This window comes from Nestor notabilis, unplaced genomic scaffold (assembly GCF_000696875.1).
Source record: "Nestor notabilis isolate BGI_N333 unplaced genomic scaffold, ASM69687v1 scaffold29093, whole genome shotgun sequence".
NCBI lineage: Eukaryota > Metazoa > Chordata > Aves > Psittaciformes > Psittacidae > Nestor > Nestor notabilis.
In genome coordinates, this window is record NW_009921071.1 from 45419 (window position 1) to 65985 (window position 20567).

Here is a 20567-nt window from a genome sequence, read left to right on the forward strand (position 1 = left end):
AAGGATCAGATAAAACCACAAAAATAACCCTTAAGTAAAATATAAAACATACTGTCTTGCTTTTAACATTTTCTACTTGCAGCTATCCAGCAACTTGAGTAGGAAACTAAAGGTAGGTTTTCCTCTTTATACTTTTAGAACACTGCAGGAGCTTGTCCACAAGTAGGCAAACATAGATATTTTGCACATGCGTATGTTATTTGTGGTTTACAGCCCATGCAATAGTTCTTTGGAAGATATAAGCAGGAAAACTCTATGTTTAATATGGCCATTCATCCAACAGTCAACAAGACAAAATTAAATGAGCTACATAGTAATACAGATACTCGATTATATTTTGCTTGCTACTGTTTGATTACTACGAAATAAGCATTTCTGTAAAATATGTTAAGAAAAAAGAAATAAGAACCTTGGCTTGAGAGTGTCCTGTCTGTATCAATCACTATAGCACCAGTGATTTCTTTTTTATCAGTATTTGGCAGTGCTGTGTCTGCAGAGATGCAATAGAATAAAGCACAGATCGGATCAAACTCTGGGTCTGGTTCCAAATCTCGTCTGGTTCGAGCATGTAACTCCATACTGATGAGGGTAAGGTGTTGGACCTACCAACAAATAAATACAGTAAGTTAGTGTGCTTTGGACTTTCATCAAAAAATTTAAGAGGACATTATTAGCAGACATTTACATGGTCACATTATACTGTAACTAGGAGGTCACACCGGAAAGCTAAAAAAGTGATTAAACATGCATCTCTGGATCTCACTTTTTTGCAAAACACATTATCTTACAAAAAAAAGATTAATCACAGTACATTTTTATACAAAATTGAGTATTTGTTTCTGAATACTATCTTCTTTTACCAAAAGCAGAAAATACAGAAATGTTCAACTTCAACAACTGCAAATTCCTAGAATGTTTTCAAACAGCTTCGCATATTGAGCTTAATTAACTTTCCAGACTGATCTAGAATAAAGAATCACTGTTGGTCTTTATTTTCCTTTCCCTCCCTCACCCAAGACATGCAAACTAGCATGAAGACTAAGTCACTTACAGGAAAATATGGAGAATACCTAACTTTCCCTTCACTGGCATTAACTAACTTCCACATCAAGTTGCTGCAGCTTTTTGGAGAATGGCTGGCATTAAGAAAATGCTAATCCCTACATATTGTACAGTTTTATGTCTATAATAAATACTGTAGTATTTAATACTGTGTCAATGCTATGTCAGTGCTCTGTTGTCTTGCATAATATAGTTGATAATGTGGACTAAAGGGCAAATTGGAAGGATTAAAAGGAAGAAGTTACAAATACTTCTGAGTAAGCCAAGTGCCCTGGGGGCAGCCTGATTTCTTCTAGGTTTGCATCTTAAATCACTACAGACATCACTGAAATGAAATTTTATTACCAAGCTCTATCTCCATTTCCTGCAAGATCATCAGTTTCTTGTGGCTTCTCCTATGTCATCAAGTCAGCGCATAAAACTGCTATCTCCCCATCTCATCTGTACATTGGTCAACAGTTAATTGCAAGCCACAGATGTGGTGACTGTCTGGGAGCACGTACATGCTGGGTGGCCAGCTAGCTGCCAAACACAGCAGTACTATATTCACATTGCATCTCTTTGTCCAGCACCAATTTTGATCTATCTTCCCAGGCCAACCACTCATCTACATGAAATATGTAGGATACTCTCTGAGACATGTACCAGTTTGTTAGATGTAGTAGAAACTGGCCAGGAGGTTCAGAAGGTAGCACGTAAAGATATCAGGCAGGCCTGACTGAATGGTATCAGATGCCTTGTTTCTTAAGGAAACAATCCATGAAAGTTTTGGTCAGCTAGTTTTTCCAGTAATGCCTTCATACAAACCTTACTACTTCTTCCTTCTCATCTTTTCCCGTATTTGCATTTTTTTAAAAGGAAAGTTTACCACCATGTCTCAATAAAAATGCTGTGAAATTTAATTCAGCCCTATGAAATAAAGGTACTTGGAGATCAAGCTTAAACTAGTAGAGGATTGAAAGCTGCAGACATCACACACTGATTAAGTCAGGCAGCAACCAAGGAGGGAAAGATTTTTAAACTCTGCCATTACGCAACTGGTCTGCTAAACTATCATTTTATAAAATAACATGTAAGTTACCTCATGTAAGGATTTTGCTTCCTGCAGGTTTTCCACACTGACTTTAAAACCGTAAGTATTATTTAAAGATGGTCCTTCAATCTGAGAAGTGTCTTTCTTTGGAGCACCGAGGGCAGCAAACTGATTCTTATTGGGGGTAGAGAGGGGAAAGAAGAAAAGTATAGCGTAATATTGAAAAAACTACAGCTTGCTAAATTCAGATGCAATATTCAGTATAAATTTATCAATGAAAATGTAAATAATACACTACAGTTACTAAAAATGGCTTTCACTATCTCCTAATGTAATTTTTTAACAGCAAAACAACAGCTGTATCTTTCTGCCTTTTAGGAATAATTTTAATGAAACCTCAAAGTAAAGCAATAGAGAGTTTGAAAAACCCACAAAAATCCACAAATACTGGCTTGCTTCGAAGCCTTAGGACAGAGGAACCAGAAAATCTCTATTCTCTCTTGAGCAACAATTCATCAAAAACCTCTGTTTCAGTCACCACTTTAAGGCACTGAATTAAGGGTGCACTTAAGTACCCACTTGAACTGAGTGAATATTGAGAAAAAATGAAAAGACTATTGGGTCATTTTGATAATGTACCTTGCCCACTATTCCCGTTCCAATGTGGGAAACAGAAACACTGTTTAGGGAAAACATGTGAGCCTGATCATTTTATGCAATTCATTCCCTTTCTACTCTATCAGCATATCAGTGCCATTCACTGCCTGTGTTGTTCTCACAAAATGCTTAGAATTTTGTCTGAAAACTAATACACACAGAGACACATAAATATACATGTCTATATGTATGTGTAGACATAGAAAAAGGAAACTAAAAATAAAAAAGGTATATAAAAAATCTATGAAAGGTATATATAAGGGAAATCCCAACAGAACTTAAAAAGGATGTAGCTAAAAACCCAAAACATTCTCCTTACAGTGTCTCTTTAGTGTTTCATTAGCACCTCACTACCCTAAAGCATAGAACATATTTACAATATCCAACTTCCCTCCCCACAAATTAAACTGATTTCTTCATCCTAGCTTTGAGTGTACACTGATTCTACAGCAATTGCATCCTACCGCTTTAAATGTATTTTCAGGATCTTAACAGCAAAAGAAAAAAAAAAAACCAACACAGGAGAAAGAGAATGGAAATGTGTATGTGTGGCATAATAAAAAAAATATCTGTACATAAAATCTTGATTTACCTTCATCTGTGTGGTTAGAAGTACTCTGCGAAGACCATCAGTGTTGTTTCCCCTCTTGTGGCTCAGTTTCTGGGCTTTTGGTTCTGTAAACACACGTGAGTGCAAAACTGCTTAGCCTCATTAATATTGCCTACACATTAAATAACATTTTAGAAACAACCAAAGGCATTTAGTTACGATTATAAACAAACATTATATAAAAATATATATGTATACAGAAATAGAACTTTATTCTCTGTCCAATCCAAACCACAACTATTTCAGTTTGGTGTCTAGAGACACTTAGGAACATGTAGTACAAGGCCAGTAATTTTCCAAGCCTCACATGACTACCATCTTAACACTGCAATGTTATTCACACTCTACATTGAGATTATGTTTGGAAACATGCAAGCAATGTAACAAAAAAGATTTCAAAATCCCCTAAATAAGATATATTTTAATTTCATTTTTAACCAGCACTTCAGAGTTCAGATAACATCACAAAGCAAAAGGGTGTTCTGCTTCTGGACTTTTTTCATAACACAGTAGTTACTTTAACAATAATGCAAAAGCCTTTTCCTTTCCAAAACTAGTTTTCAACTTATTTTTTGTGGAGATTCTTTTCTCATTATATTAAAAGAAATATAATGTCATATTCAGATTTTTTTTCTGTATCATTTAGAATTATTCAATCAATTTACCTGTGGATAAAGGAGTAAACCCAAGAGCTTCAGGTACTCTATCTTGATTTTTCCTCTGCAGAATGGGAGTACTATGTAGGCAAACGGATTCAGAATTTCCAGGATCTTCATTAACTGAAAATGGAGATGCAGCAAAGGATGTCCTAACGTCCTCGTGGGTGGATGGAGAGTTTTGTGCACTTCCCACAGGTACTACATCATTTTCTTCCACAGATGACAAAATAATATCCTGACTTTTCCACTCTGTGTCTTCTAATTTGGACTGCTTGGGATCTGGAGATGCTACTTGCTGCCAAGGAGGAAGTACTGGAGAATCTGGTGAACTGTAATTGACATAATAATCTTCTTCCTCCTCCTCTTTATCATGTTCTAATGTTGAATTAATAAATGTCTTGCTTTCAGATGGAGTTTTATTAGAGTCTGTGTCATTTTTAGTATTTACAGAAGTTCCTATAGTGCTAATAGACTTATCACAGGTTTCCTTGGTTTGTGTTTTTGTATTTTCTGCCACAGCAGCAGCAGCATTCTTTGTAGGCAAAATAGGTCTTTCATGTTCCAGGCTTGACAAATTTAAATCTTTAGCTGCTTTTAGTACTTCTACAGATTTCTCTCCAGACAACAGTACAGAGCTGAAATTCTCAGCTGTCTTTGCCAGCTCAGCAGGATGATCCTTAGGCAATTTCTTAAAATGTTCATACTCTTCTTTGGCATGAAGCCATATCTGAACTTGCTGTTGGCTTGGAGCACACTTGCATGGCATTATGACTATCTTTTTGTCTTCGCTAATTTTATGGCTATTACTTTCTCTTTTATTAACAGTAGAGTGACCATAACGAGGAGGAGACCCTGGTCTGGGACTTTCTGTCATTGCTGAAAATGCAGTCTTCCAGAGCCGTAAACCTTCTAATGAGAAGTCCCCCTCAAATTCAAGCAGGTCATTTGGAAGCCTAGTTTCCACTGTGAGAAGCCGTCCTCCAATCTCCCTGTGAAGAAAATAGTTTGAGTTATTGTTTTACTCTCAATTGCATTGCAGTCAATTTAGAGCAAAACAGCCCTCAAGATGATATACAAGCAGAATCTAGCTAACTTCTTTTCTCACTCTGCAATTCCTGTGGGCAGTGTCTTCCTTTTACAAACCAAGCAGACACATTCCCACTTACTACAGTAATATGAAGCAATAAAAAATCGAAGTGTCAAGAATGAAAAATGGGTATTTGCACAGGAAGTACAGTAATTTTCAACTTCAAATGTACGGGTATCAGATGGGATCTTTCATGCCTCTGTGCCACATACCAGCATAAAATTGTTTACAGGAATAAATTAAATTTAGCATGATCACAAGCATATGTAGTCAGAAATGCATTTTTAACACAGTACCTTGGCTTTTCTGGAGCATCTGAAGGATTGCTGCAAAATGGTTCCTGATAAATTGTTTCTGCGAGATCATGATCCAGCAGAGTTGCCATGATTTCTTCACGACTGGGTGGGGACATGAGGGGCTTAAGAATGTGAGCGGTCCGAGGTGTAAAACTTCCATTCTTTGACTGTGAGGGAGAACTGGTTGATCTTGGTGAACTATCTGGAGTTGGGGTTAACGCCTCATTGTTTCTCGAAACATGTAGTTCTAAATCCTCAGAAGCTGCATCTATAAGCTCACCATCAGGAGAAGATAATATTGATGTAAAAGAGGTACTAACTGAATCAAGTGGTTGACAGGGTTCAAAAGTGGTTTCTTTCCTAATGTGGCTTTGAATCCAGTCTGAGGTGGTTGGCTGAGGAAGGTTAAGAAATCTCTCTTTATTAACTGTATTTCTATTCAATTTGAATTTTTCATTTAAACAAACCTCAGTTTCTTGTGTACAACAGGTATCGATGGAACTAGACCTAGAGGTCGAAGGATGAACATTTTTCCTCCATTGGCTATGGCAGTGGTTCTCATTATTATCCAGTGAGGTTTTCTCAAAAAGCTCAGGGCTCAGGGAACCAGGCCGTATCCATTTACTTGTGCTTGGAGAATGCTGCTTTTCTTCCTCAGATTTTTGGTCATTATGACACACAAAGTCATTTTCTGCTGTTTGTCCAGAACCAAGATCTTGAATTGCATCACTCAAGAATTTCTGGGGCAAATTTTGATCTGCTGGGACAAACTGGCTTGCAGAATAAAAACTGCAAAACCCAGTTTGCCCTATAGCATTAATATCAAAGTTGTAACTGTGGTCTGGAGATAAGCTGTCTTCAAGCGAGTAGCAGCTTTCAAAACCAGGGTCTGAAAAAAAAATGGGGCTGTCATCAGACACAGAGTGATCAATGCGACTAGTGATCTGCTGGCTTAACGACTCCATTTGTGAAAGTTTTGCTGTTTTTTCTTTAGGTTTTGTGCTCCTGGGAGCACGAGATTTTCTTGGCGATGCGATTGACCGCGACCTTTTGATTGCCTTATTCTGTTCAAGAGGGCACGGTATACTCCTGCTCAGCTGTGTTTTAGCCGGTAATGGTTCCTGTGTAACGTTAGCATTCTGAGCTTTCTGCTGTCTCTTCTGGAGCAACTCTTTCAAAACAGCTAGGCCAGACTGTCCTTCACTGAATGCCGATGGGGCCAGTATAGTCCTGTTTTTATACTGGGTGATGGGTTTTGGTTGCATGGTTGCTTCTGACAGAGATCTTTGTTTTACTGTTTCAGGTTTAAAATGTGACATATCCAAAATAAATCCTCTCTGGTTTTGATCCCAATTTAACTGTTTCACTGGACTCTTCAAAGATGTTACGAAACAGTTCTTAGGCAACTGAAGTGTCCCAGGGCTTTCCTCAGATGACTTAAGAATAGAAGAACAAGGATCAGAATGCTTGGATGTCTCTGGTAAGCAAAAAATCTGCTGTTGGTTATTATCTTTACAATGCAAATAGTTAGTGGCATGTAATTGATCTATCTTTGCTGCATCCAAAGAGTCACGAGTTTCATTTAATTTCCCCGCTGGTGGTAAATATCTGTTTTGCAAATTTTTTGTCTCTTCTGCTTTTGCAGAAGTCTTATCTTTAGGGATGCGTGTGTTCTGCATTACCTGAGTTGTGTGATTAGATGGATCAAATATGTTTTGAATGATAGCAGAATCCTTCATTCTAAATACAGCACTTTGAGTCCTGGGCCTTTGAGAGCTCATTTTTGGTACTTCCCTTCCAGGTAGCACAGGAGTCGATGCAAAAGATGAATGAGGGTCTTCTCGTGGAGCAGGTGCACACTGTGCATCTACAGGCTTATCAATTTCCATCAAAGAATGAAAACAGCCTGATGAACTACCTTGTGCATCAGCTGCTGAGGGGAGCTGCGCTGATGGTAGATATCCTGCAGAATAGCCAGGAAGAGGACTATCTTTCCGGTTATGAAGTGGTTGCAAGTTGGCAGAGCTGTAAGAAATCTCAGGCAGATCTTGATGTTTCAGCACAAACTTTACTTCTGCAGTAGAGTTAGTATTTCCTTTTTCATGTTTAAATACAACACGCTTTCTTGAGGATGCTTTTTCAACTGTTTTTTGTCTTTGTTTTCTTGGTTTCTTCTTTACATCATCTGCTGTTTTATCAGTCTGATTGATTTTTTTCTTTTTCTTAGTAGACACAGCGGGGCTAGAAAATTTCTTTTTACATTTCTTAACCTGAGTTTTTGCTCGACTATTCTTTCCTGCACTAGAATTAACAGTCTTGCTGTTGTACATATTGGACCCCCTACTAAATAAAGCTTCTCTCTCCAGGTTGGTCAAAATTTCTTCTGCTTTTGGATCAGTGGGAGACCAGCAGCGAGGTGGAGATGTGTTTACTGGGCTTGTGCTTCTCTCAGAAAGAAAACCTAACTTGGACATAACATCACTATAGTTATAATCACAGTCTTCAGCTTCTGCATTGTAGGATGGTGATGGAGGAGAAAGAATTGTATGAGTCCTTTTTCTGAAAGATAAAGTTCTTTTAATACTTTTACTACCTGTTTTTTGTGGCTTTCCAGCTTTTTTCTTGGTTGACTTATGTTTTGCTTTCCTTTTGTGACTTTTCTTTGGTGTTAGTGGATAAATAGGGTATTTGGTTGCAGGAGAGTCAGGAACTTTTGGCCAGAAGTCCTTTAAAGGTGCAAGCTTTTTATATAAGTTCATCTTTTCCTCTGTGAGTACTACTCTTTCCTCGCTAGAATCTACTTTCCCTAGTTTAACAAGCATATTTTTTCTCCCTCTAAATCTATTGATGATAATATATTTAATAATAACAGGTGGCAATTTCTTAGAAAGTTTTCTACGCTTTCGAGACTTCTGAGACCCATCCAAACTTTCAACACCTTCTATTGGTTGAGGTAGATTAATTTTTGAGTTGTGTGCGACAAAGCTTGATTCACTGTCTTCAGTTTCATAATTTACCTTCCGTTTCGTTCGGAGCGTATATTTATTCCCACATAATCCAAATGACTGCTCAGTTTCAAGAGATCCATCTGCAAACTGGCAGTCAGTATAATTAGCAGTACTTGTAGGCATTTTGTTTTCAAAAGCTTCAAGAGGAACTTGAACGAAGTCACTAGGTAAAGCACTATCCTTATCAGGAATGTTACTACAAGCATTACCTTGTGTATAGCAGCTTTCCTTCACTGATACAACATCATTTACGCTTAAAGGCTCCTGATGATTGATAAAATTATGTTTCTTTTTATTCAGCTTCAACCTGGACTGTTTGTTGCCTTGCTGTAATTTATACGTCACAGGAGCTAACTTCTGTGGGCGATTGAGACAATTAGAAAGAACAACACTAGGAAAGAACATATAATGTGCTGCTTGTTGACTGAGGCTTGGCTTTTCTGCCTTATGCTCCTGAAATTCTTCATACCTAATTTTAAGCTTATTAAGGCCACCTTCATCAGTGTTATTTTCAAGTGAATGTACCACAGTTCGACTGCCTCCTGAACAAGACACCAACTCACAATTTTCTGTAACTGTTGCTGGAAAAAAACTATTTATACTTGCACTGCTGGATTTTTCATTTACTTCAGAGGACATTTTACCTTTGGAATGGCTGGAGTGGCTCAAATCAGAAAAGTTAAATAAGTTTTTATTCAACATGCTGTCACCAATGTGGCGGCCCACATGCATAAAAGAGACATCCTTTTCAGCCTTTCTGATGCTAGTATACTTCCTACTAGGTATCTGTCTGTTCACTGATGAAATATCATCTTCATACTCAAAAATATTATTTTCACATGAAGGAACTGGGAGAGTATCTTTCTTGTTACTCTCTTTGTGAGAGTTTTCTGCATGGGTACTATTGCTGAATGGAGTTGGGTATTTTGCTGAGTAAGTGCTTTCTTTTGTAAGAGAATGGACTGAAAGTTCAGATCTTGTTTCTGTGTTTGGTTGTGAGAGGTCTTCTACTAAATCTTCATTATTCAAAACATGGTTAGAAAGGGCACTTGTGTGTTTACACTGAAAAGTAATTTTAGCAGAAGATGGGGGTTCTAGCGTAGCAGCATCTTTGTGAAAGATTGAGGTCTTTACAGACATTTTGCTTGTTGCAATGACGGAGGAGTGAGTTCGAGAACTTTCATTATTCAAAGGATTGTCTGAAATGGAAGACAAGCAATTTTTACACTAGTTTTTCTGTACAAAATAGTAACCTAAGGCATTAACCATTTTAATTACACTTTCCTGAAAGCCCTCCCACCCGAAGAAGAAAAAAAAAACCCCTCTTCTAAATCACATGGCATTTATGATCATGACAACTACAGACCCTGCGTACATGATTTGCTTTATCAAAATCATGTTGCTGGCACATTTGTGTCTCAGCTGTTCTGTCAGTTACTCCTAAATGGTAGGCTTGCATACAATTGCCAAAGATTTCATGCTGGTTTTCTGAAAGAAGGTTTCTAAAATCACTTTCAGATAACTAAATACAGATTGATTTCTAGAAAAGCTTGTATCCTGCTTTGTCCCTGAGAAGCATGCATACTCATTGGCTCTGAAAAGCCAAAGAACTTTCTTTGATGACTTTCCCCATACAGAAAGCTAAAGTACTATCTTACAACACAGCAAGGGCTTTGTATTAACTGTCCTGTGCACTAAGCACAGGTAATTTGCTGCACTTTCATGAAGCAAAGCAATCCACCACCTATTCAGGTGTTTATGCAAGGAGCTCACACCATTAAGTTATATAATGACTTCATATCCATGCATTAACATTCCCACACAGATCTGCCACCAGCACGTGATGCGGCAACTGTCCTGTGCAGACTCATCACATGATATCTGGGGCAATTTCAGTCTCTTTTGCTGAATCTTTTACCACGTTTACTGCAGGGTAAGTGTGCACAGGCAGGTGGTAAGTAACAACAACTGCTTTGCAGCAACTGTGTGCTTGCTCATAACCGTGATGAACACCAAGTAATTTGAAGGTGTTTATTCCTGTGCAAAGGGTCAGTTACCACAGAGGTCCTGGCACACAGCAATTTGTTCATGTGACCACATCTTTAGCTGAAATGAAGCGGGGATAGGAGTTATGAAACATGCTGTATGACCTGGAAGCATGCACTGCATGCTGTCATAATAGACACGGGATCCTTCGGGCCTTTACTGTAAGTCTCAACCAATTTGGAAATTATCTTAGATTGATGCTGCCTTCAGCTTGCCAATATATTTGTTGCCAGGTGAGAAAAATAAAAGGAAGTCTCAATCTGTTTCTAATAACATTTTCTCATGCTTACACAGAGTCCCTGAGCTGTGAAACACAGCTGTGAGATGCTGACTATGATTCTTTGAGGGTAGAATTCCACACAAAGAATGAGGATGATTAACTGAAAACCAAGAAAATAGGAGCTGGGTGAAGTGCCAATGAACACTTGGAAGATACCTGACTATTCAGATACAAAAATTGCAAAAATACTTGTCCATCAGTCAGTCAGATATTGTGGACACAGATTTATATGTGGATAAGCATTTTCTAATTTAGACGAATGGAGACTAAGATCTAATTTGAATTTACTATATCTCCTATTGAAAGAAGTTGAAGTAAAACTTCATAATAATAAGCTTATTCTGACATTCTTCTTCTGCATGTGATATTTCATATACTTAAAATATTCTAAAATTCAAACAATGATTTAAGATACAGTCTCATTAAACAGATGCATCTCTTTTTACATTAAATTACAAAGTACTGAAAATAAGTAAATTACAATTGTATATTTTGCAAAACCAAATAATATTAGTAGTACCAAATCACCTATTAACCCTAAGATTATACCTGTAAAGGTAAAGGAAAAAGCAAACTTCAATGCTTTAAACAGTGAGCACAAAAGAATAGCTATGGTTGCCTATGTAATGAGATCATATAGCTCGCTTTCTCTAATAAAGAATTGCTAATAGATGTATTAAGATGTATGTATTTTATATCCTATTAGATGATGTTTGTTATTTTTGTCAAATAGTTTCAAAAGGCATAAACTAATACAGATATTTTGTAAAATATTACATTACTGCTATAAAGAGCAAATGCAATGATAGGAAGTAAGGTACATGCATAAGCATAAGCAAAATTTTACATTAACCAGTGTGAACTATGGATTAAGAAAGATGCTTCTGTACAAAGTGATGTTAACCAAAAATTCAAAATTTTAAAGGCAATTAAGTATGACTAATATGACATTTCTAAACAAAGAACAATTACTGTTGATTAGACCAAGAAGAAAAGTGATCCTAACATTAAGAAAACGTGGATACAGATACATATTTTTCCCCAAGAGATCCATACATTTATCACTGTCCTGCTCAACAGCAATGGATTGTCTAATTTTGATTGTCTCATGAAACCAATAATATTTATATATTTGCCTAACCTCAAAGTGTGCATTGTATTTACTAAGGTTATTTGATCAAAGACAGAAAGTTATACAGAGATATCTCTACAGATTTATTTATTTTTTTATAGATTTTGAAAGGCAGTTTCTTCTGCATCAGCTTTGCCACCACATAGTTTTAACTCAAGCTATCCCAAGATGTGAATGTGCGATCTGTTGAATGAAATACAGGCTCAACCAAAGGCTCACTATATTTAAGAATGTGTGGCAAACAGCTGCAAAGCAGAAACATTTAAATTTGCATAGTAATACATATATTATTTACAATTAAATCCTAGCAGGATAAATGATCCTACAGAATCATTAATTTTAATACTATATTTGCATAACAAACTAACAGAAAAATACCTCCTGCAACAAGGTAACTATCTTATCCATAAAAATAATTAAATGATGCCCTTTATCGTTAATACAATACTGTCCTGGGTTCAGCTACAGCAGTCATTTTTTCTCCTTCTTAGCAGCTGGTGCAGTGCTGTGTTTTTGACTTTCAGCCTGGGAACAACGCTGATAACACCGATGTTTTTAGTTGTTGCTCAGTAATGTTTACTCTGACCAAGGACTTTCTCAGTCTCATGCTCTGCCAGAGAGGAGGGGAAGCCAGGAGGAAGCAGAGGCAGGGCACCTGACCCAAACTGGCCAAAGGGGTATTCCATACCACAGCACGTCATGCCCAGGATAGAAACTGGGGGGAGTTACCCGGAAGGCCCAGATCGCTGCTCGGGTCGGGCTGGGTATCGGTCGGCGGGTGGTGAGCGGTTGTGTCCTTTTCCCTTGTTATTCCTCTTATCATTATTATTGGTAGCAGTAGTGGTTTGTATTATACCTTAGTTACTGGAGAGCTGTTATCTCAACTCGTGGGAGTTACATTCCTTCAATTCTCCTACCCATCCCTCCGGGAGCGGGGGGAGGAAGGAAAAGGGGGGGAGTGAGCGAGCGGCTGCGTGGTTCCAAGTTGCCGGCTGGGCTTAAACCACGACAAATAGGAAAAGCAGATTCTTGTAATTCTAGAGGGCATTGAGATTAAAACATTTTTGACTAATAGCAAAGATGTTAAGGGCCTGCTTCCGCATTGTTGAGAGTGTTTCCTTCCAATTGAAACAAGAATTGAAAAAAATTAGCATTTTTGAGAATTACCAAATTGATCTGAAAACAAACTACCACCCAGGTAATAATTCAATTTCCAAAGCTGTTTTTCTGTTTACTTACCACCATTTTCATCTGCAGTCCCATCTAACTGAGGTATAGAGAGATTAGTTAGGAGCATACTGTTACCACTCCACTCCATTTCTTCCTCCGAAGATGAATCCTCTTCTGTTGAACTTCGATGCACATTTTTGCCAGCTGACCTAGAGAAAATGAAGGATCTATTTAATGCACAATACTTCTCTTAGAAAATATCAATAGCCATAGGCAACCTTAAAACCAAAGGGTGCCATATGGTGTAATCTGGGGAAGCAAAGTGAAACAAAAATTGTTACAGTTCTGAGAAACTCAAGATATTATTAAGTGTTACTATTTTAAGAGGCAACAGTGGTAGTCAGCTATTTAACAACTACAGATAAACCCTGCAGGATTCACTAGCTTAAGAAGTTAGGAGAGAAGGCATTTAGATGCTTAATTTTATTTCAATTTTACTGGAATTTTATTTCATTGCTTGAAAGTGCTTGAAATGTGAAGACTAAACCAACAATGCAAAATTATTTCAGTTTAGCTCTTAGCAAACAGATGTTTGCTTTTTTTTTTTAAGGAATCTTTGCTTTATTATTGTATTATAAGAATAAACAAACGTTTCCATCCTTTTTTCAACATTCTGAAGTTGCTGTTGCTAATACTTCAGTGGCTTTTTCAAAGTTAACTGATCTACAGTGCCATTTTTACAGTCATAAATCTGCTGCGGAAAAAAAATAAAAATATAAAAAAAAGGAAATCTGCAAAGAAAAGCTCGTACGAACTTTCCAGGTTTTCAATGTTTTGAGGTGGTATGGCTTTATGGGGGAGGGGAGAAGAAAAATCTACAAAAACCCTCCAACACCAACCCCCCTGGTATATTATAGCTCTAGAAGCACTTAAGAACTTGATTTTTTTCTTCTTTAAAATGAAGTGTGAGACGGATGTAAATCTTTATAGAAATAAGCTATTCTATGGCTAAAAGAGAGAGACCCAGATAAATACTAAGGAACTGAGGTTGGGAGGTGTGTGTTTTGTTTTTTTGTTTGTTAAGATGCAGCTTGATACCTCTAGACATTATTGTGCAGTACCTTAGAAGGCATAAAAACAAAGGTTTTGAAGTTACAGGAAGGAAAATCCACAATAATCTAAATACAGTCTACTTCTGAATAACTCTTTATCTGTGGAGTTTGATGAGAGCATGAATTGTATGTATCATACCACCACAGACATCTGAATGTGCTCAACACAAAGCCAATGAAGATCAAACCATGTTTATTATTTCAGGAACAACAGGCTCAAATATAGCTGTATGATTTCCAGACTAACTCAAGTCTAGAAGGAGCAGGACTTGGAAGAGACACCAACCAACAAGCACAGCTAGGTATGCAGTAGCCATGACGAAAATGAGCTTAGTTCTCCCTTTCTATGTTCCCAAAACATGGAAAAGTACAGTGTAAAGACATTCAGCTCTATATGCAAATGAATATCAAACTTGGGAGAGCAATCAATACTCTTGAGAGTAAGGGATGCTATTCTGAGTGATCTCAATACACTTGGGAATGAGCTGACAGCAACCTCGTGGATTTCAAAAAAATACAAATCCGTAAGTCCCACAAATGGGATTAAATGAACCCATGCACTGCTACAGGCAGGGAGAGAGCTGGCTAGAAAGTGGCTTTGCGGAAAAGGATGCAAAAGCCCTAGTGGACAACAACGAGAGTATGCAGTGTGCCTTTGTAGCAAAGAAGGCCAGTTGCATCTTTGGCTGTGACTGCCAGACTGTAGCCATTTTCAGTAGTTGTGAGGCTGCATCTGGAGTACTGTGCTCAGTTTTGGGCATCCCACTACAAGTCGGAACAAATCCAGCTAAGGTGAGCACCATGGTGACTGGGGGCTGGAGCACATGACGTCTAAGGAGAGGCTAAGGGAAACGGCCTTATTTGGCCTCAGTAAGAGGAGATCCTGTTGCACTTGTCAAGTATCCGATGAGGGGGTATAAAGAATATGAAACCCAATTCAGAGGTGTCCAGTGACATGATAAGGGCCATGGGCACAGCGCTGCCTCGGGGAACGTTACGTACAATGAAAACATTCTTCTTTATGAGGGTGTTCAAACACTGCAACATGTTGCCTATGTGGGCCATGCAATCCCTGTCTTTGGATATACTCAAACCTTGATCAGACAAAGCTCTCAGCAACCAATCTATCCAAAGCTGCTTTGACCAGGGCACTGGACTACAGAGCGTGCAGATATTTCTTCCACCTGACTAATGCTATAGTCCTCTGCATGAAGCAAATCTTCGTCAACATTAGTAAACCTATTCAGGCTGGAGATTTGGATTTCTCTACATTCAAGTCCATCAGTTTAGATTCTAGGAAAACTTGTGTAACAGCATTATACCCATACATGAACCAGTCCAGATCTCGATGGGTTTCTTTCTCTAGTTCAGCATAAATCAAACCCAAGCCATTTAATTCACTCAGTAGGATGTTGTTGTTCCTCGTTATCTCAATATATTTGTTGATATAATGGAAGATCAGTGAACACCCAGTAACAGAATAGTGATAATATGGATTCAGTAGGATGCATTAGGAAGCAGTACACACAGAATGAGCCTGAGCAGAATAAGGATCCATCGTCAGACTCAAACTAGCTAAACTAGCTCTTCATGCATAAGCAAAATCATGCAGGGGCAGAGATACCCAATGCTCTTTTCTGAAGTCAGTCCAAATTCTGCAGAGATCACACTGAAACAAAGCTCATAATTCCCTCTGAACATGAGCTGACTCCCTGTGGAGGCACCTGGTACATTCTCCCTAATGCTTTCTGTCTGGGATTAAGATGTAGGCATATATGAGCAAGTTATTAATGAGCCAGCTCATAAGTCTGCTGAGTTTTTAAACAGGATTCTTTAATGCGTAAAAGTGGTTAATTGCTTAAGGACCCTTCCTGACTCCCAAAATCATGCCCATACAGAGCTCTGCCTGAGCTAATAAATTTTGCAAGATATAAGCTGATTTTACACAGACACTACCACTAAACTGAAGATTAATGTTAAGTGTTTTAGATGGAAATTCCAACTTTTCAGGCTACTGTGAAGGAAAAAACCCAAAGAAAACCAAAAGTCAGAAAGGAAAACTAGCTATAGAGATGAATTATCTCTAGGACTAGAAGACTAATAATCTATTATTAGTTCTGATTCTGTTACAACTTTTCTGTATGTCTTTAGGAAAGAAAAGATTAAATATTTCTATGCCTCTCTTGGTCTCTAAATCCTAGTGTAATGATGATTTTCAATGAAAAAAAAAAAAGTAAAATCCATAAATATCAAAATGTTATGTCTGTGAAATCTTTCAACCAGAATTATAAATACCAGAAGGTCTGCCCAAAGCAGGTGTGAGGAGAAACTGGATATAGCTTCTTTCAATGCCTGTCAGCACAGACTGTACAAAAAGGTCATTACAAACTGAGAAGGTGTTCCAAGAATCTTGGCCTTAAAAATATTCAAGCTGCTGACCTTTAGCAGTCCAGCAGAATGAGCAGCGTTCATGTTTTGATTTAAGCTTTGGGCATGGAAACAAACGGGTGTTTTTCTCAGGCCTCTGGGTCAGTCTTCATAAGAATACTTGCTAAATACTCACTTCAGTAAAAGTTACAGGCACGTGTACATTAACATTTATACTACATCCAAAGTGTGACCTTAAAAGGACTTTACAAGTAAAGAGTTTTGTATCTGGATTTGTAAAACAAACAAAAAAAACCTACTCAATTTTTCCTCAGACAGCAAACTAGAAGCTTAGGTTTAGCCAAACGTAAACATTTAGTCTTTATTTCCGTATAAAACCGACAATTCACAGCACCATCTGAACAACTGCATTCTATTCCAAGATCTGCATAGATTTTTCCAGTGCTGTCAACAGAGCCATCTCTACAGCTCACTGGGCTCATAGCACACTTGAAAACAGGGTGGGGGGGAGGAAGGATCTGGCAGAAATGAACATATTAAAAAGAAAATTACATATTATACCTTCTTTTTGGCCCAGGCTCTTCAATGCTACTGTCCCACCTTTGGGACATTAACAAGCTAAGTTCCATTTCTTCTTTCTCACACTGTGGCTCATTTTCTTCATCATCACTGTTCTGAGAATTTCGACAGCTTCCAAGAGAGCGATGGTGAGAGAGTGTTTTGTGATGTCCCATCTGATATCCATCATTCTCCAACCCAGCCAAGAGATCAATCATGGCCTCATCAGCAGTATTCACTGCAAAAAAATCCGAACAAACACATACAAGTAGAATCTGTATTTTGTTCCACTTGTAAATGACTAGTTAACAGTCTACCAGTAAAAAACCAAAACAACAAAACCAAAAACCCTTCAACATTTAAAAATCTGCTGGTTTGTTACTGTCTAAAGCAAGGCAGACTATGAAATCAAAGCGCTTTCAGTATTTTTTCAAGGTTTATGACTTGGTATCTTTTCTAGCTCTTTATCTAGAAACTTTACAACCTCTTTTTTTTTTTTTTTAAATATTTGCCCTCTTCTCCTGAAGAAGGCAAATACACTAACTGTAGTACATTTAGTGGAAGCACTTATCTCTCCTCTCTCGCTCCACCCTCCTGTTACCTTCTCACATTCAGTAAAGCCTCACCCTTCCCTTTTATTTCACCATGAGTGCCAGCTTCTGAAGCATCACTGCCTTCTCTTGCTCTCACCATTCCAATGGCTGCATCAACACTGTTGGGCACTTCTCTGTGTATCACTTGGAAAACTTTCAATCACTGTATCTCATGAAAGGTGGTGATTTTGACCAACTAGTTCTTCTTTCCATCTGTCCTTTACTATATTACTTAACTTCATCTCCCTTTTCTTCTTACTGTAACCTATTCTCTTCCTACGTTCCTCTAAACACCCAAAGTTTACCTGATTTCACTCCTCCTTTAGATTTTATTTTTTAATTTCATTTGACCCAAGCTTAGACTGACTCATGCATTTGCCTTCTCATTCTTTACTTCTTAAACATCCTTCCAAGTCGCAATTTTTTCTCACTCTCCTCCTGCTTACCTTTCATCTGACCTCCTAACCAACTTATGATATCCAGTCTACCAGGCATCTTTGTTACTTCTCTTTCCTTCTCCTCTGGCTGAAGGACTACAATCTCTATTTTCCTTCCTCAGGATACATCATATGATTTACAATGATCCTGAGAATCATATAAAATAGGTCTCAACATTGGTAAGGAAGGCATTTTCCATATTTTACCAAGGCTTCATAAGACACCACGCAACCATTTAGAATGGAAACCACCCCTTTTGCCAAAGTTCTGAATTAACCCACTTTCAATTGTACTTTCTGTTCTTGGCTCTGCCCTTTGTGAGGTCCGTCATTAAATTCCGACCTTCACTTCCCATTAATATAAACCTTGTTGCGTACTTCACAGCAGCAGCAGCGCACTTCACAGTGACACTGAAACTCTGCAAAGACATCGTAAAGACTAGTCTATGCTATGACAAAGCGTAAAAGACCCAGAGATGCAGCATGTTAACTCATGGTCCACACAAGACACCAGCAATTGGTAGCCCTGTGTTAAAAAGCGCAGGGGAGAAGAAGTCATAAAATCTCCATTTGATTACCTAGCCACTGGAAAAAAAAGATAGCATTTCAACATTCCTATTCAGTTGAGTAAATAAAATGTATAGCTGTAGAATGTATCCTTTGTATCATTTTAGCCACTTCTCAACCTCTGCACAACCTTCCTCCCACACCCCCAACCCAGAGATAAATCAATGTTCATGTTTCCCAGCTTCCATGTAACTTCTTTACTTATAGTTCTCCTGCTAAATCATAATCCTTGCCTATAAAATTTCCACAACCAAAATCTTGCCTACTTCCTGTAAAAGAAAACAGCACTGAAAAAGTCTTAATCTCACTCCACTCACTCCTCCTTTCTTTGCAAGAAAAGACTGTATATTGTTGTATATTCTATTACCCATAGACATATATTGTTGCCCATACTGTATCTTCTTGTCCATGCATATATGCATACCATGTATGTATCAAAAGCACTGGAGGCTATGGGTTTTAGATACTCCCCTGACCCTGCTTTGTATCAACTGCAGTGCATATTAACAATATATCTTATGCTTACATAAGAATGTATATATAGAGAACACAGAGATAGCATGAACCATGTGCTTTTCATCTCATCTAGAGTATTTGAACTATTTCTACTTGAAGTAGCTTTCATGCAAGTTCCTTTGTTGCGTTATTTTATTGTTGTTTCCTCCCCATACCATCCACATTTGTTTGCTAAAATGGGTTTTCTCCACCTCTTTAATGTTTTACTTCTTGTTTCTTTGCCTTCAACTATTCTTTTGTATCCATAAATTTTTGGAAATGCTCTCCTGCAACTTGCCTCACATTATCAGCCTACCCATTCCCCAGTATCTCAGACAGCCAAGCTTCTAAGAGTAGCCCATAAGCATGTTCACTACCATAACTGTAAGAAAGAAGCGGTAACTGCAACAATAGCATGGATAGATAGTCACAATCTTATTTATTCTGACAGTTTTAGTCCTATAACCCTAGGAGTATAAGGAAGAGCAATACCCGTAAAAGACTGCATTGAGCTGACCTGGCAGGAGGACAAGCTTAGCAAACCAGTAATGCACAGTAGCTTCTACAGATACATTGCTCTGATGACATTTTTAGAAAATATAAGGTGGGGTTTTTTTGGTGATAGTGGGAGGTTGCATGTGTGTGAAGTCTCAGTTTGCCTGACAAACTCCCTGAGGTAAACCACTTTCTTTCATGACTGGTAACATAACTGAAACGACAAAGATGGTGGAACAATAAAATACCCCGGAAGAAAAGACATTCCAGTCATACTCACTAAAAACTGGAGTCTGACTCAGTCTTTGAGACAAAGGCTGAAAGCTCTGACTATTTTCCACAATGTTTAAAATTGCTTCTTCATTAATAAGTGCTTCCTCTTCTTTATCAGTGTGCATCCTATGGGATTCTTTAAAAGAAAAACAAAAAGAGAAAGGATAAAACTTCAAAGAGTCACAGACTTCAATACATTACGCAAGCAAGTTACTCTAAAATGTATTTCACTATTCAAGTATCTTTCTGTTATGTGCTATGGAAATTTTAAATTTGCTTACTCTAACAATGATGAAAATAAAAGCAAAAGTACTCCTCATTTTTCATAACTGACAATCAGATCCTCTTTGGCTTACTCCTGCTATAGCACAAATAGCCGAAGCGTAACAAAGATTTATGCCTAAACAATTAGGCTATTAAAAATACTCACCTTTGTTCATCTTTTTATCTTTATGCACTTCTACCATATTAGCTGGTGTACACTGAAAGGCTTCAGGAGAAAGTACCTCAGAATGTAGTGTTAGCTCAGCAGAGAACTCCTCTGATCCATTACTGTAGTCCACTGATCCTGACAACGTTCTAGTTAATTGAAAACCAATTTTTAAATGC

The 20567-nt window shown here is 37.8% G+C and overlaps 1 protein-coding gene across 1 annotated transcript in view; it reads right to left on the reverse strand.

The window, feature by feature from the left end:
- The window catches only part of REV3L (REV3-like, polymerase (DNA directed), zeta, catalytic subunit), a gene marked incomplete at its 5' end in the record, with an annotated part of 75547 nt that overhangs the window by 35093 nt on the left and 19887 nt on the right, over positions 1-20567 (reverse strand). Inside the window, 9 exons of the mRNA XM_010010987.1 lie at positions 410-602; positions 2144-2269; positions 3345-3427; positions 4028-5010; positions 5405-9611; positions 13110-13249; positions 17102-17336; positions 19966-20084; positions 20385-20537. Of these exons, the coding sequence (XP_010009289.1) occupies positions 410-602; positions 2144-2269; positions 3345-3427; positions 4028-5010; positions 5405-9611; positions 13110-13249; positions 17102-17336; positions 19966-20084; positions 20385-20537 (6239 nt within the window). The remainder of the gene's footprint in view (positions 1-409; positions 603-2143; positions 2270-3344; positions 3428-4027; positions 5011-5404; positions 9612-13109; positions 13250-17101; positions 17337-19965; positions 20085-20384; positions 20538-20567) is intronic.